The 14,429-nt window shown below is 32.8% G+C and overlaps 2 protein-coding genes across 2 annotated transcripts; both read right to left on the minus strand.

Annotated features, from left to right (window-relative positions):
- Positions 1-1,858: 1,858 nt before the first annotated feature.
- Positions 1,859-4,520, minus strand: LOC25493367 (dihydroceramide fatty acyl 2-hydroxylase FAH1). The gene is made up of 5 exons (XM_024781126.2): positions 4,320-4,520; positions 4,138-4,230; positions 3,744-4,046; positions 2,304-2,450; positions 1,859-2,139 (listed from the first exon to the last, which is right to left on the minus strand). Exons 1-5 carry the CDS (start codon positions 4,368-4,370, stop codon positions 2,020-2,022), a joined length of 714 nt encoding a protein of 237 aa, XP_024636894.1. The 5' UTR covers positions 4,371-4,520; the 3' UTR covers positions 1,859-2,019.
- A 6,169-nt stretch (positions 4,521-10,689) lies between these two features.
- Positions 10,690-14,395, minus strand: LOC25493368 (dihydroceramide fatty acyl 2-hydroxylase FAH1). The gene is made up of 6 exons (XM_013601851.3): positions 13,518-14,395; positions 13,361-13,418; positions 13,024-13,116; positions 12,534-12,836; positions 11,551-11,697; positions 10,690-11,064 (listed from the first exon to the last, which is right to left on the minus strand). Exons 2-6 carry the CDS (start codon positions 13,409-13,411, stop codon positions 10,942-10,944), a joined length of 717 nt encoding a protein of 238 aa, XP_013457305.1. The 5' UTR covers positions 13,412-13,418; positions 13,518-14,395; the 3' UTR covers positions 10,690-10,941.
- Between the last annotated feature and the right edge of the window lie 34 nt (positions 14,396-14,429).

The following is a 14,429-nucleotide window of genomic DNA, read 5'->3' on the forward strand; positions in this document are numbered from 1 at the left end:
ATGGTTCCGTTTGGGGTAACAATTTAATAAAATCAACTCCACCCAGCCATAAATATTTTAGAACCTCATTTGTAAAAAGTAAAGCTCTAGCAACCTCAAAAAGATTTCTATTCTTTATCTCTGCAATTCCATTTTGTGGGGATGTATTTACATAGGAATTTTTTTGAACATCTCCATTTTCAAGAAATTGTTTGGCAAAAACATAAGACGATTGTTCTTTAGGTATCTACTGATTGCTTTCAGGTACCTAGCGAACAACAATTAACTTTTGATCAACACTTTGAGATCAATTGAGACACTTTTAAAATCGATTCACTACAATGACATACAGAATACTTGTAATTGGCTCTTGAACAAGGCGCAAAGTTGCAACAAAAGTGAAAACATTACTTGCATGCAAAGGAACATCCAAGAAGTAACATGCTAGAAGTAACAATTCAGGACCACACCGCATGATTTTTTTTTTCCACTAAGGTGTTAAATCTCAACCTTGAGGACATTAAAAGGTTCCTCATGGTTGTAAAAATTGAAGAAACTATTATTGGGACAACCAAACCACTACAAAAGAGACCACTAGACAATCATAAAAGTAACCTTTAGCAGCAGATGCGATGGTGTTTTCGTTGTCGTCTTCTAGTCATTGTAGCACAAAGAATGCGTTGCACTAAAATTTAAACACTTTACAATGTAACTCTAACCTAGAGCTCGTAATACCATGAAAAAGTACTGGAATAATATTACTACGTTTTGAGAGACTGTTTATATAAGAAGAGAAATTACAATATGAATAACATAATTGTTGTATATTGGCTTCAAATTTGTGGTTTGGAAGAACAGAGAAATCGTGACACGATTTCATCAACGTGTCACAATTTCCAGGCAGTGAGTACGGTTTGCAGGGTGCTCAATCGTGTCACAAATTTGGGAAAACGTGACACAATTTTCAAACTTGCTGGATACGTTTTTCCGGATAAGGTTGGTCGTACCTTGGATCGTACGCATCAATCGTTTTACATTTTGAAAAAATGTGACACGATTTTGACAGCTGAATACTGCTATATAAGTGTTCCTGTGCAGATTTTGAAAAGAGCTGGAAGAGAGAGAAAATTTGGATTACAAATGAGGTAACTTTAGGGTTGAGTGTCTTTGTAGTGAGGATCTCTTGGGATGGGAAATATTGTAAACACCTTGGGTAGTGACAATTCACCATTGGAAGGATCAAAAGCTTCCATTTGTGTTTTCTCTTAGGATTCATTATTGAGAGTGTGGGTGACACAAAATTGGTAGAAATTAGGTCTTGTTCTTGTGTAAGCTTATAAGCTAATTTCTTATAACTCTTTTGTAACACTTTCACCATAGTGGATTGGAGAGCTGCTCTCTCCCCCAGATTATGTCATATTGGACCGAACTGGGTCAACAATCTTGGTGTGTTTGTTCCTTTCTTTCATTGCTTATCTTTGTGCTTTGATTATGCTTGTGGTGTTGCTATACACTTAGATCTAGGTCTGTTTTATTGTTGTTGTTGCTTGGAAACACTTCATACATTGATTACCACTTCATTTGCTCTACACATCTTTGTTATTCATTGGTGTGATTTTTACCGGAATTCACAACAATAATTATATCATAGAGAATATTTCTCCTTGTTCTTCTACAATTCCTCATAAGGTAGTTAAAATCGATATTTTGCTTCAAATCAAAAGAGGATCACGAAATCACAAAAATCGCAATCAAAATCGAATGATTCTACTCAATTAATTTAATTAGTAGAATCGAATAGAGATACCAAGATCGCAAAATCAAAGCTCGCAAACAAAATCAAAAATAATATTATAAAATTCTACTTAGGATTGAGATCGGTAAGGTAGAGCATAATTACAAAATTGTAGGATATTTGGATTCTTTAAGGTATTTTAATAACAATGATTCCATTACCCTCCTTATTCTTAACTTCTTTGGTCTAAACACCTCAATTTACTATACTTAACCAACTATAAATGCAACCTAAAAAGTTACTTATCAACGTTTGGCATTTATCTTAAATGGTGAAGGAACCGTTCCAAAAACCTTGTCCCAGAGTGGTGAAGTGACGCCAAAACCAAGGCTGGCGACCCGATAGTGATGACTCAAGTGATACATCTGCAAAATAAGGAAGGAATAATTACTTATGATCCTTTTAATGCATCATATAGAAAGTGCAACACTACAAGAATGTCAACAGCTTTTATCATGATTTCAAGATGATTTTGTAAGGTAAAACAGTAGATTGTCGTCTACATTTAAGGAAGAGAAAGTAGCTATACCTTGAGATTTCGGGGTACATGACTCTTAGGTTGGCCATGATGTAAGTAGTAATGGGTACAATCATAGATCATATAGCCCAACAACATGCCTCCATACAAAGCAGGAGCGATTGAAGGAGGGCATACATGCTTCACTATGGGCCAGAACTGGACAATGCAGACAAAAATCATTAAGCATACCTCTTTTTAGAAGCATACATGCTTCACTAATGTGATTTTTTTATAAGTCTTGTATTATTTTTTTTAGGGTTAATTGCACATTTGAACCCCGGTTATGGTCCCCTAACTAATTTAAATACAAAACAGACTCCTATGTTTTGATCTTTGGCAATTTTGGACTCCCAGTCCATTGTTGACTTAGTCGTTGCTGATGTGGCACCCACATCCCATTAGTCGTTGCTGACGTTTGAACTTGGTGCTGGAAACCAAAAACACATAAACCAAGTTTTCATGTGAACACCAGTATAATGGGCGGGTGCCAACTCCTCCTAATATGCCAACACCTAATTTTGAAGAAACCATGACTGAGGAAGAATTTGTCGAGTGGTTAAAGAAAGCAACAGAAAGCCCATCCCCCAAATCTGGAAATGGGATGAAAAATCCTGGCACTAGCGTTGGTAGCGGCAGCAAAAGAAAGAAAGAAAAAAAAAAAACATTAAACAGATCATGTTTAAACATACTAGTAACATTGCCTTGTTGTGCACTTTGAAGGCTTGAAAAGTATTACTTCACGTGCTTTCTATTTTCTTTTTCCTTTTTTATTAATTTATTTCAATTTAAAAATAACAGGATGAATTTAAAAAAGTAAAAAATAATAATAATACATGTGGCATTTCACTAATAGGATGTGGGGGCCACATCAGCAACGACCAAGTCAACAATTGATTGGAATCCAAAACTACCAAAGAATCAAAACATAAGGGACTGTTTTGTATTTAAATTAATTATTGGGGGCTGACAGCGAAAAAAACTTTACTACTACATAAGATTTGTTTTAGACCTCCAAACATTTTGGTCCATTCGGATTGGATTCGGGAAACAAAGACATGTTTTACTTATTGATAGGTAATTACCATGAACTTGGCAAAGTTGATGTGTCTTTAAAAAAAAAAGTGACTTTCTTGTTGGTTAATAAGACTAACGTGTTGTTTCGTAAAATTACACGTTAGTATTGTAATTTCTTGTTTAAGAATAGCATACTTCAATATAATCAACCTACATTTATTCAAAAAAAATGGGCATTTCACTTTAATATTGTAATTTCTTGTTTAAGAATAGCATACTTCAATATAATCAACCTACATTTATTCAAAAAAAAATATAATCATCCTACATGTATTTAAAATAATATAATGTTCACAAAAAAATAATGTAAAATATTATAACACATATCCGCAAAATATTATAAGGAAAAGCATTATTATGTAGAAAGAGGAATACCGGAGAGGCAAATAAAACGGCTGCAGTTGGTGGTAAAACAAGTCTTAAGCTATCCATTGGGTGCTTATGGTGGCAACCATGGAAAAGAAAATGAAAAGTATTACCCCAATAGCTCTTAGTTTGAACATGGAAAAGGAAACGGTGCAACAAGTATTCGACCAATGTCCATACAAAAATGCCAAGTAGCACGAAAAGAGTGATTTGAGGAATAGGGAGTCCCAATCTGAAAGAGTTATATATGAAATAAGATGCAACTGGTACCCAAACAATTGGAACCACCCACCAAACAGTGCGTGTGAAAAACTGTTCCAACAAAAAATTCTCAATTAATTTTGATACATTAAAATGAATGAATGATATGAAAAATGTAATGTATTTAGGGTTATATAGGTACCTCCAAGAAACTGCTATGAAAGAAACGAGGGCTTTCCTTGCTCATAATAGGTTGGTGAACCCATTCTTCATAAGCTTCACCAAGATAACCAACCTGTCACATAGTGTTGTAAAATTAAATTGTGATGGTGCAGTGATTAAAAAAAGTTGAGGATAAATAAAAATGTAATAATTTGAGTTTACTTGGAAAACAAGGGGCTTATTCAAATCAACAACAAATTTCTCTGCAACCATCTTGAAAGTGAAGACAAACTTTAGAAATGTAAGGCAGTAGCATACACACTTCTATAGTGATAATTTTGAAGAGGTAATGTCATGCCTATTTATCAGTAGCATACACACTTTTATACAATAAAAGTCATTAACTCATTTTCATAGGAAAATTAAGTTGGTTCTCGTTATCATACATGTAGTCATGAACCGTCCACACCGCTACTTGACCAAGCTTAGAAGACATGTCGATTAAAATGATGCAATTTATTACAACAAAAAAAAAAAAAAAAATTGCAATTTGATTCACGTTTTTCTTTCTTTTATATTTATATATATATATATATATATATATATATATATATATATATATATATATTCCTTTTTGAAAATATATAAATTCAAACAAAAACAAATTCCAAACTAAATATTTGATCAATTTATGTAGGATCCTAATTAGTGGAAAAAATACAATAATATTTTGTGTTTATAACCTTTCGATTTCTAAGGGAATGTATCCTAATAGTCTAAAGTTTGTATGGAAGGTAAGTAAAGTATGGCCAATAATTGTTCTACATAAGAATCAAATGTGGATTTTTCTTAACAATTTATCCTTAGGTGTAGCTCAATCACTTGTTAAATCTCTCCAATTTAATATCAAGTTGTAAGGGTGCATGCCTAAAATGTCCAATTCAATTATCGTTTGGATCGCTCAATAGCAAAGTTCATCAAAAACATGGCTCGAAGGTCCAATAAATGGGTCAAGTCAAGGTCCATCGAACACATATCCAACCTCCTACACTATCTCGGGAGATACCTCGTATCAGAACAACGCATGGTATATGGAAAGAGCCTTGGATGACGTCTCAAGGACCACCTTGTATAGTAATAAAGCCATGTTGTGCTCCACCGCCTCAAAGTATTGCTAACTTCTACGTAGTTACCAGATTATTCCTATTGATAGGGATAGATATTACTTAAACCAGATAGATACCCCCGCCTATTCGAGATCTATTACACTAAATACACCACAATATCATGTAACAAACTGGACTTATCAAGTAGTTATTCGATGAGTGAAGTTATTAGCTGACTACAAGAAGTCTAATATATCATGAAAGTTCTATCGACATGATTCTAGTCATTGACACAAAAGGAGTCTAATATATCAGGAAAGTTCTATCAACATGTTTTTTTGTGACACTTACAATTAATTGGGATTACCAAAGAAAAACTTTAAAAAAAAAATTAAATTAAATTAGCCCGTCTAAATTGATTGGAAACCATGTTGTATGTCCTAATTAGCTTTTCCAATGACAATGAGGTAAAAAGCTACCTCGACACACTCATCACCTTCACCTCGGTTCTTGGTTTTAATGTATATTTAGCATCTTTAAAATTTATGCCTCGTGTTTGATGGACTGACCCTTGTACACGTACTTGTACTCTAAGTTGAACAAAATAAACTAAAAAAGGTTTAAATATGTAAATCATCCCTGTAAGTTCGCGTGTTTTTGGTTTTCGTCCCTGTAATTTTTTTTGTTCTAAAACAAACCTTGTAAGTTGTTAATTTTTTGGTTTTGGTCTCTAACATCAACTTCTGTTAAAAAATGATGTGCTGGCAAACGGAGGCCGACGTGGCAAAGGCTGATATGGCGTTTGTGGCTTACGTGGAAAGACAGAATGATAAATGAGTAATTTGAGGGATTAAAACCAAAAACGCAAATGTTCATAGGGACGAAATTGAAAATACGTAAATATCAAAATTTCAAATTTAAAATCAAGATATTCTTCTTCTTCTTCCCTCATTGTCTTCATCATATTCATAAATCATCAACACCAAACCCATGAAAAGAAAGAAAAAAAAACACAGAATTTTTTAAAACAAAACTCATAATCCTCAATCAACAACAACAAGACCCACACTTTTCATCAACACATTAAAACATCACAAACTCTCTTCATCAATTACATAACAACGCAAAATTACACAATTCAAACACATGTTCAGATTACAAAGTTGAAAATGGCTCTACTTTCTCTCCCTTTGTCACAATGAAACAACCTTTTCTCTTCATCTTCTCCATAGAAGAAGTCTCAAACCCAACAACAACAACAACAACCTCAATCTCATTCCTTTCTCTGACCCGCGATTGAAAACGCCGCATCTTTTCCACTGTGACCAGAATTGAGAAATCGATTCAAAGATCATGGATTCTACGATTTCACGATTAATAGGAGTGATTATACACGATTGCACCAAAAAAATGATTATGTGATAGATTCGTTACTAGTTTGATATTTCAAAAGGATAAGTCATGGATCACTCATCTTACTGTTGTTGCTTGTTTGTCTCTTGCTGCTAAAATGGAAGAAACCCATGTACCACTTCTTTTGGATTTTCAAGAATGTGTATGTTGAAATGCCCATTTCCACAACCTGGCGTTTCCAACATATGAAAATTTGAGAAATTAGGGTTTGAATTTGAATGTGAGTGAGAAAAGATGAAAGGGGATCTGACTATTTATGTATGGTAATTGGTAGCGATCTGGAGGAATAAGAGGGAATTGTGGAAAAAAAAAGAGATAAAAAAGATGTATTCTTGCCTTTATTATCTACAAACTTTATGAATGGCTTTGCAATCAATTGCAACAAACATCACTAAATTAATCAAACTTAAGTAGCATACAATAATTCAACTTAACATTACAAATCAAAACACACATATGATCGAGTAATGGAATTAGATGACATTGTTGAAGGATATGGGTTTTGGTTCAAGGGCGCAAGATATGGGATAGATTGGGGAAAGTTTGAGAGGAAGAAGAAGACTGAAATTTGAGAGGAAGAAGACAGAACGTTTTTTTTTTTTAATTTCATCCTTGTGTCAATTTACGTTTTTGATTTTAGTCCCTGTATTTTAACAACTTATCATCTCTCATTCCATCGCATCAACTTTGCCAACTCATGAACTGTCACGTGTGCTCTATTAGCCACCATAGTGTTTTTGTTGACGAAAGTTGACGGCAAGGACCTTTTCCAAAAGGTTATCGAAATACAGGGTTTGTTTTAGAAAAAAAAACTTAAAGGGACGAAAATAGAAAATGCGCGAAATTAAGGGACCATTTACATATTTAATCCTAAATAAATAATAAAAGGTAGGGGAGCAGACAATCGCTTATTGGTTTGAAAATAGAGTAATTTATATGCATTGCAACACTGATTTATAATGTCATTTTTTTTTTTTTTTTTGTTACATTTTTATAATGTCATTCAATTAGTATTATCCTTTTACCATGTCATCTTAAATTTTTAAAAAGAAACTTAAAAAAATAATAATTGATTTTTCTGTTCTAGGTTTTGGTAAATTTAAGTTAGATATATTTATGTTGCATCCCTTACTGCCAACATCAGAGAAAAATGTGGGTTGCAGATCTACAAGACTACAACACATAAGGAATCAAGACAGAGAAAAGGATTTTTTTGCTGCAATACAAAATAAAAAACAAAGAGATAATGTGAAATTACTATCTTTATTCGAATATGACGTGAAAAAGGTAAAAGGGATTTTTCACTGTTAGTGTGATTTTACACCGTTAGGATGTAGAAATTAGTGCTTAAATTGTAACAAAAAAAATATTTAGTGCTTAAATGCATTTTTATCTGTGTTTAAAATGTGAAACTTTTTCCCATCACTAAATTTGGAGTTTATTTTTGCTGATGCGTCAATTTGAATAGAGTTGGCAAGACCTTAAGTGGATCCAAAAATTTCAGAAAGTGAGGTCAAGCTCGTTTATCATAAATATTAAATTGTTAAAATATTCCTAAAGACCTCTAAAAGGGCTTTTAGACCCTCTCAGACGACTTAGCACCTCCAGAAGGGCCCTAAGACCTAAGGCGCGCCCTCCCCAGGGCACCGCCTCAACCTGTTTCTAGAAGCCTCTAGAACGCAGCCTAAATACCTAATTACCCTCGTTACTTATAGTTTAAGTAACCACAATTCAGATCCATAGAGGGCTATAAATACAACCCTTAAGAGCCTTCTCAAGGCATGACCGATACAATATAAACCCTAATACAATTATTGTACTATTGCAAGTACAAATATTTATACAAAAATATATAAAACGATAAACATTAAAATGATGAAGTCATTATCATTAAACAAAACATTGAAGATTACAAAAAGCATATGAACGTATATAAAAGAAAAAAAAAACTACAGACACTTTTGTGTCGAAGAATTACAACTGCTCTCTTCATTGCTTCATATTTTAAAAGCGTTGTAAGATTTATTTATTTATTTCATTTTCTAACACTATTAAATATAGCTTAAATTTTCATCTACTTTCTACTTGATAGTGAGTTAGTGACAAGTTTTCTTTTGATAGTTTTTTAGAGCATTTGATTTTGTTTTAGATAAAATCCAAAGGTTAGTTAAAACCCAAATTATCTAGTAGCCAGTACTAATCCACTTTCTCAATGTATAAAGTAGTACTAGTATTTTTAATAAATAAAATATGCTCCTTCCGTTCTAGATTAAGTGAGTCATTTGCTCATTTTATATATATTAAGAAAAATGTATAAATAAAGGAGAGAGAAAAATTGTTTTAAGTGTCTTTGTCAAATATTGATGCATTCTCCATTATCATAAATACAAAGTGAAATATATTGAATTGAGAGTGATAAAAGTAATATTAATTAGAGTTATAATTGAAAAAAAAAATAATTAATATTGTATTGAAAAGTGAAATTGATTAGTTATTTCAGGATAATATTTTTTACAAAAGGTTCACTTATTATGAAAGAGATAGAATAACAATTTACTCTCTCCAGTCATATTTATAAGAGAGATTTAGGTCAACAAAAATTGATGTATCTGATTAAAAAATTGGACAAGATACATTGTTTATCTCAAGTATATAAATTAAGTCATGTGTGGGCAACCTAAAAATTAATGTGGGATCAATTCAAAAAAATTGTTTACATTATTGATTAAAAAAATTGACAAAGAGTGAGGTCAGCTGAACCGAAAACTTTATACATGCATGTGTGCCTGGTTAGATGTGTGACAATGCATATGTCATATGTGGATTAAGCGAGTATATTTTATGAGTAGTGATATTTGAACAACTCATTTTAGACAACTTATGTGACAACTTATTTTTTCTCTTTTTTCATTAGTCAAAAACAATGGAGAGAGAAAAATGAAGAGAGAGAATAAGAGTATAATATGAGTATGAGAGAGAAAGTTGTCAAATGATTGTCACAAAATAGTTGTATAAATATCATTTTTCATATTTTATAGTTCATGTAGTTAAATTGTTTCTTACACTTACACATGCTAATCACAAGACTTAGGGTGTGTTTGTTTTGGTTTATTTTTGAAGAAAAAAAAATCACTTTGTCATTTTTACGTGTTTGTTTAGGATTTTTATAAAAATTATTTTATCAAAACAATCTATTTTCACTCCAAAATGAAAAGCTAGCCTTTTTCAAAAACAAGGAGGTAACACATGAACTAGTTAAAAGTCATTATTTTTTTTTAAAAAAAAAAAAGGTTATTTTTTGGATAGTAAACAAACACAAATAGCTTCATATTTTTTAAAAAAATCTCTAAAAAAGAATCTCTAGATTTTTCTAATACAAAATATATTTTTCTTAAAGCTAAAACAAACACACCCTTATACAAGCCTTTCCCTGGCTTAATCTTGGGTGATAGCTATTTTAAGGGTAATTTCAACAGGATAGTAAAGGTGAAAATTAAAGTTGCTCCGTCCAATTTCTTTAGGCATGAGCAGAGCATCCCTCCATTGCCAACTGGTAAGTAAGAAAGTGTATAAGACAAGAAGAGAAGATCAAAGAGGTAATTATGGCTAGAAAGCTAGATCATATTTTCAATATCACAAATATGGTCAAGTCTAAAACATGATGAATTATTATAAAACGAAGAATAAAGATTGTATGCATATATTTCTGCTTAATATTGTGCAATGAGAAAAGCACAGGATAATTATTGTTTAAAGATTGTAGAGCTTCAATGAAATCACGGTGCAACCGTAATTTAGCCAAACTCATCCAATCAAAACATGCATTTCGCTTCTGCATGCTATTTGTGTAAGCTTAACAATTAGCAGCAGCGGCAGCAGCCTTCTTCCTAGTTGCCATCAACTGTGTAGTTATTTCAAACAAATTGTTACATTACTTCCGTGATAGACAATGATGTCATTTGTAAAATTGTCGATGACATTTTTTTCCTATCATGGAAATAACGTAATTGAATCCCTTGATATCTTTGAAACTAGAAGTCAACCTACATTGAGCAATCTCAAGCAACAAGGAATGTTGTAAAGTAGGAGGAAGTTACCAGAGAAAGGACTGTGCAGAGGTAGCAGAGTTTATCTACTAATCAAATTTGATACATATTATGGATTTTTACACAATGTTCGACACAAGATGGCATGTTAACCCTCAAAAAACACCAAATGAGCAAAGAAAATTAGACAATCACAAACGAGAATTCCTCACTTTTTTTGGTCTGAACTCCTCAATTTGCTATAAATAACCAATGAACAAATGCAATCTCAACTGTTACTTATCTACGTTTGGCATCCACTTTTGATGGAGGAGGAACCGTTCCAAAAACCTTATCCCATAGTGGTGAAGTGATGCCAAATCCAAGGCTCTGGACCCTGTAGTGATGATTCAGGTGGTACTTCTGCAAAATAAGGAAGGAACGATTACTTGTCTTTTTAAGGCTTGCAAGATTTAGATAATTGTTAATGGATCATCATAAAGAAAGTGCAGCAATGTGATGTTAAAAAAAAAAAAAAAAAACGGCATGCACCATCATATTCTGAGTAGGAGCTGTTTATCTTTCACCAAAAAGGTCACTGTTGTTACTAAAGAATATAAGGACCAAATTTCTTTAAAATAGTTGATAGAAGAATGCTATTATGTTTTGTGACCCAAGTTTAAAAGACCCGCATGGATAAATGAAACGGAAAAGAATGTCTCGGTAATAACTGCGTATGAAATTGAAGTCCTTCAATTCCTAATCAAATTGCTTAGTGGTAAATGCTAAAAGACCAGCTTTTGATCAACTAATATGTCTGGCTTTGGTAAGGTAAACTATACAATGGTTATTAATTGACAAGATGATTTTGCAAAAGTAACACACTGGAGCAAGGGAAAGTGCTTATACCTTGAGATTTTTGGGCACATCACTCTTTGGTTGACCATGATGTAAGTAGTAATGTGTGCAATCATACATCACATAGCCCAACAAAATGCCTCCAAACACAGCAGGAGCAATTGAAGGAGGGAATACAAGCTTCACTGAGGACCAGATCTGGACAATGCAGACAAAAATGCTAGCATCAATTCATTGAACAAATATAATTTCATGTTTAATGAGATATTGTCAATATTTCTTCTATAGGAGATATCCTATGAAGAGCTGCTATACCATTCATGTACTGCACTCTCTTCTCTACTAGAAATGAAGAGCTGCTTCTCTTAGATTACATATCATTCAAAACAAAGACATGTATTTTTGGCTAGTTGAAACGGATGAACTTAGTTTAATTAATGTGTCTTTCTCGTTTAATAAGGCGTATGAGTTGTCTGGTAGCAATACATGAAGGTATCCCAACCTCCGCATTTGACCCTAACATTACTTTTTTCCTTGTCTAATACTAATAGACTTCTATATCACCGACAAGTATGTCAAATATCATAACACATCCTCAAGATTTCAAAGTACTTAACATGGTACTTCTGATACCAACATCAATTGAATTGGTAAAAGTATCTAAAACGAAATCCTAAGGTTGCTATCCCATTCATTCCTTCAGATGACTAAACAATGACATTTGAAATCCATCATTAAGACTAACACCACAGTTATGAATCTTATGATGAACTAAAATAGCACAAAACACGCACAAAAACAAAATACTAATGTATAATTTCTACATGTATTAAGACATAGGGAAAATAGAATAAATGATACTTGAAATGATTATAGGCCTCCATAATAAAGAGTTTATATAAAGGTGAAGTTACTATTGATTCAAATTACCAGAGAAACAATGTCACAATTATCTTTAGAGGTAACAAAATCATGCATATAATGAAAAGGCATTATTTAGAATGAACAAAAGAAAAATGTAGAAAGGGGTATACCATGTAGGCTATTAAAGCAGCTCCAGCTGGTGGAAAAACAAGTCTTAAGCTATCCATAGGGTGCTTATGGTGGCAACCATGGAGAAGATAATGCATTGTATTTCCCCAATAGCTCTTAGTTTGAACATGGAAAAGAAAACGGTGCAACAAGTATTCGGTCAATGTCCATACAAAAATGCCGAGAAGCACGAAAAGAGGGAGGTGAGGAACAGGGAGTCCCAATCTGAAAGAGCTATAAATGAAACAAGATGCAATTGGAATCCAAATAATTGGAATCACCCACCAAGCAGTTCGCGTGAAAACCTGTTCCAACAACACAAATCTTAATAATGTAATTAATTTCGATACAATATTGTTTGTTGAAAACCAAAATCTTCTACAACCAATTCCAGAGACTAATCTCTCGAGTCAGGTAAAACCAGCATAATCAATTTTAATGAATATGGTCATGAATGATGAAAATTTAATGTAGGTAGGGTAGGGTAGGTACCTCCAAGATATTGCTATGAAAGAAACGAGGGCCTTCCTTGCCCATAATAGGTTGATGAACCCATTTATCATAATCTTCACCAAGATGACCAACCTGTCATATAGTGTTGTCAATTCAATTGTAAAATAAAGTAAATTCTTAAGTACTCTGGAGTTTGATTGAGTACCGGTACGCATTAGTATTACAAATAGAGATGACATAATAAAAATGTGATGTGTCGGGTGTCGGGCATTAAATGTCTGGAGCTAGCTCAGAGATACTCACATTTAGTGTCTAACACGACTCGAATAGGATTAATCTATGAAAACAAAAAATAAAAGTGAATTGAGTTGGTTACCTGGCAAACAAGGGGTTTATTCAAATCAACAACAAATTTGTTTGCAACCATTTTGCAACTGAAAAACAAGAAAAATTAGGATTCAAAAAATAATAATAATAATAATAATAATAAGCAGAAGCAGATCTGGAAAATGAAATGAAGATGAAACACGAACCGAGGAGATCTGAGAAAAGAAGTGTTAAGTCTCCCTCTTTGAAAGAGGGAGGCTAAAATCTCAACAACTGAATTGAAATCTAAGTTTGTGAATGAATGAATAATGTGATGATATAATTATTATTATATGTAATCTAAATTAAGGGTAATTATGGAGGATGGGGCATGTGATCCACACGTTGAACAAAAAGACAACCTCATAATAGAATTCAAATATACAAATACAGCATACAGATTAAACCGCTTATCGACCTTTCGTGTCAAACGTGTTTATTACAGGTTGTTCCCTGTTTTTTCTTGTATTTTTTCTTAAACCCCCCAAATGTTTTTTTTTGTTTTTGCTCTTTAGTCCTCTTATTTTATAGTATCTTCACTTAACACTACAACAACAAAAAAATGTTGTTCCAAACATGATGATCTGGAAGAAAAATGAGAAAGATCATTGGCACAAGTGAGGGCGTGGGGTATGTTTTGGGGACGACACAGTTGTAAATTGGGGACGACACACTGTATCAGAAAAACAATCCCCTCTCCGCCCACAAGATCTTTCTTATTGCAATGCAAGTTGTATTAATTCAACTCGTGACAGCTCTGTTATTTCAACATCAAATGTGACACGTAGTGTTTATTTATACGCAAGGTTTTAACTTTTATTTTACTTTAAGTTTTAAAAAGTTTTATTTATGTCGATCTAAGATTTGTGGTGTGGAAAGAGGTGAAAACTTTGAGTTGTAGTAGGTCTTCGATTTGTGGCATCTTCTTTTTTCGGAGAGGATGATATATCTAGAGGAATGGGCGTGGTTCAATTTGACGATGAAAGTTGAATTCAACAAAACTAAATTATTTACTAAAGTGTTTTAAACCAAACGAGTATTATTGATACTTTTAAAAAAAAAAAAATGAAGAAAAAGAA

This window comes from Medicago truncatula, chromosome 4 (assembly GCF_003473485.1).
Source record: "Medicago truncatula cultivar Jemalong A17 chromosome 4, MtrunA17r5.0-ANR, whole genome shotgun sequence".
Classification (NCBI taxonomy): Eukaryota; Viridiplantae; Streptophyta; class Magnoliopsida; order Fabales; family Fabaceae; genus Medicago; species Medicago truncatula.

Excerpts from the sequence above, each read along its gene's own strand:
- LOC25493368 (XM_013601851.3), bottom strand. The coding sequence starts at position 13,411 with ATGGTTGCAAACAAATTTGTTGTTGATTTGAATAAACCCCTTGTTTGC. Across the intron at positions 13,117-13,360 it reads ATAAACCCCTTGTTTGCCAG|GTTGGTCATCTTGGTGAAGA; the intron begins GTAACCAACTCA and ends ACTATATGACAG. Across the intron at positions 11,698-12,533 it reads CTGCTTTAATAGCCTACATG|ATCTGGTCCTCAGTGAAGCT; the intron begins GTATACCCCTTT and ends TGCATTGTCCAG.
- LOC25493367 (XM_024781126.2), bottom strand. The coding sequence starts at position 4,370 with ATGGTTGCAGAGAAATTTGTTGTTGATTTGAATAAGCCCCTTGTTTTC. Across the intron at positions 4,231-4,319 it reads ATAAGCCCCTTGTTTTCCAA|GTTGGTTATCTTGGTGAAGC; the intron begins GTAAACTCAAAT and ends ACTATGTGACAG. Across the intron at positions 2,451-3,743 it reads CCGTTTTATTTGCCTCTCCG|TTCTGGCCCATAGTGAAGCA; the intron begins GTATTCCTCTTT and ends TGCATTGTCCAG.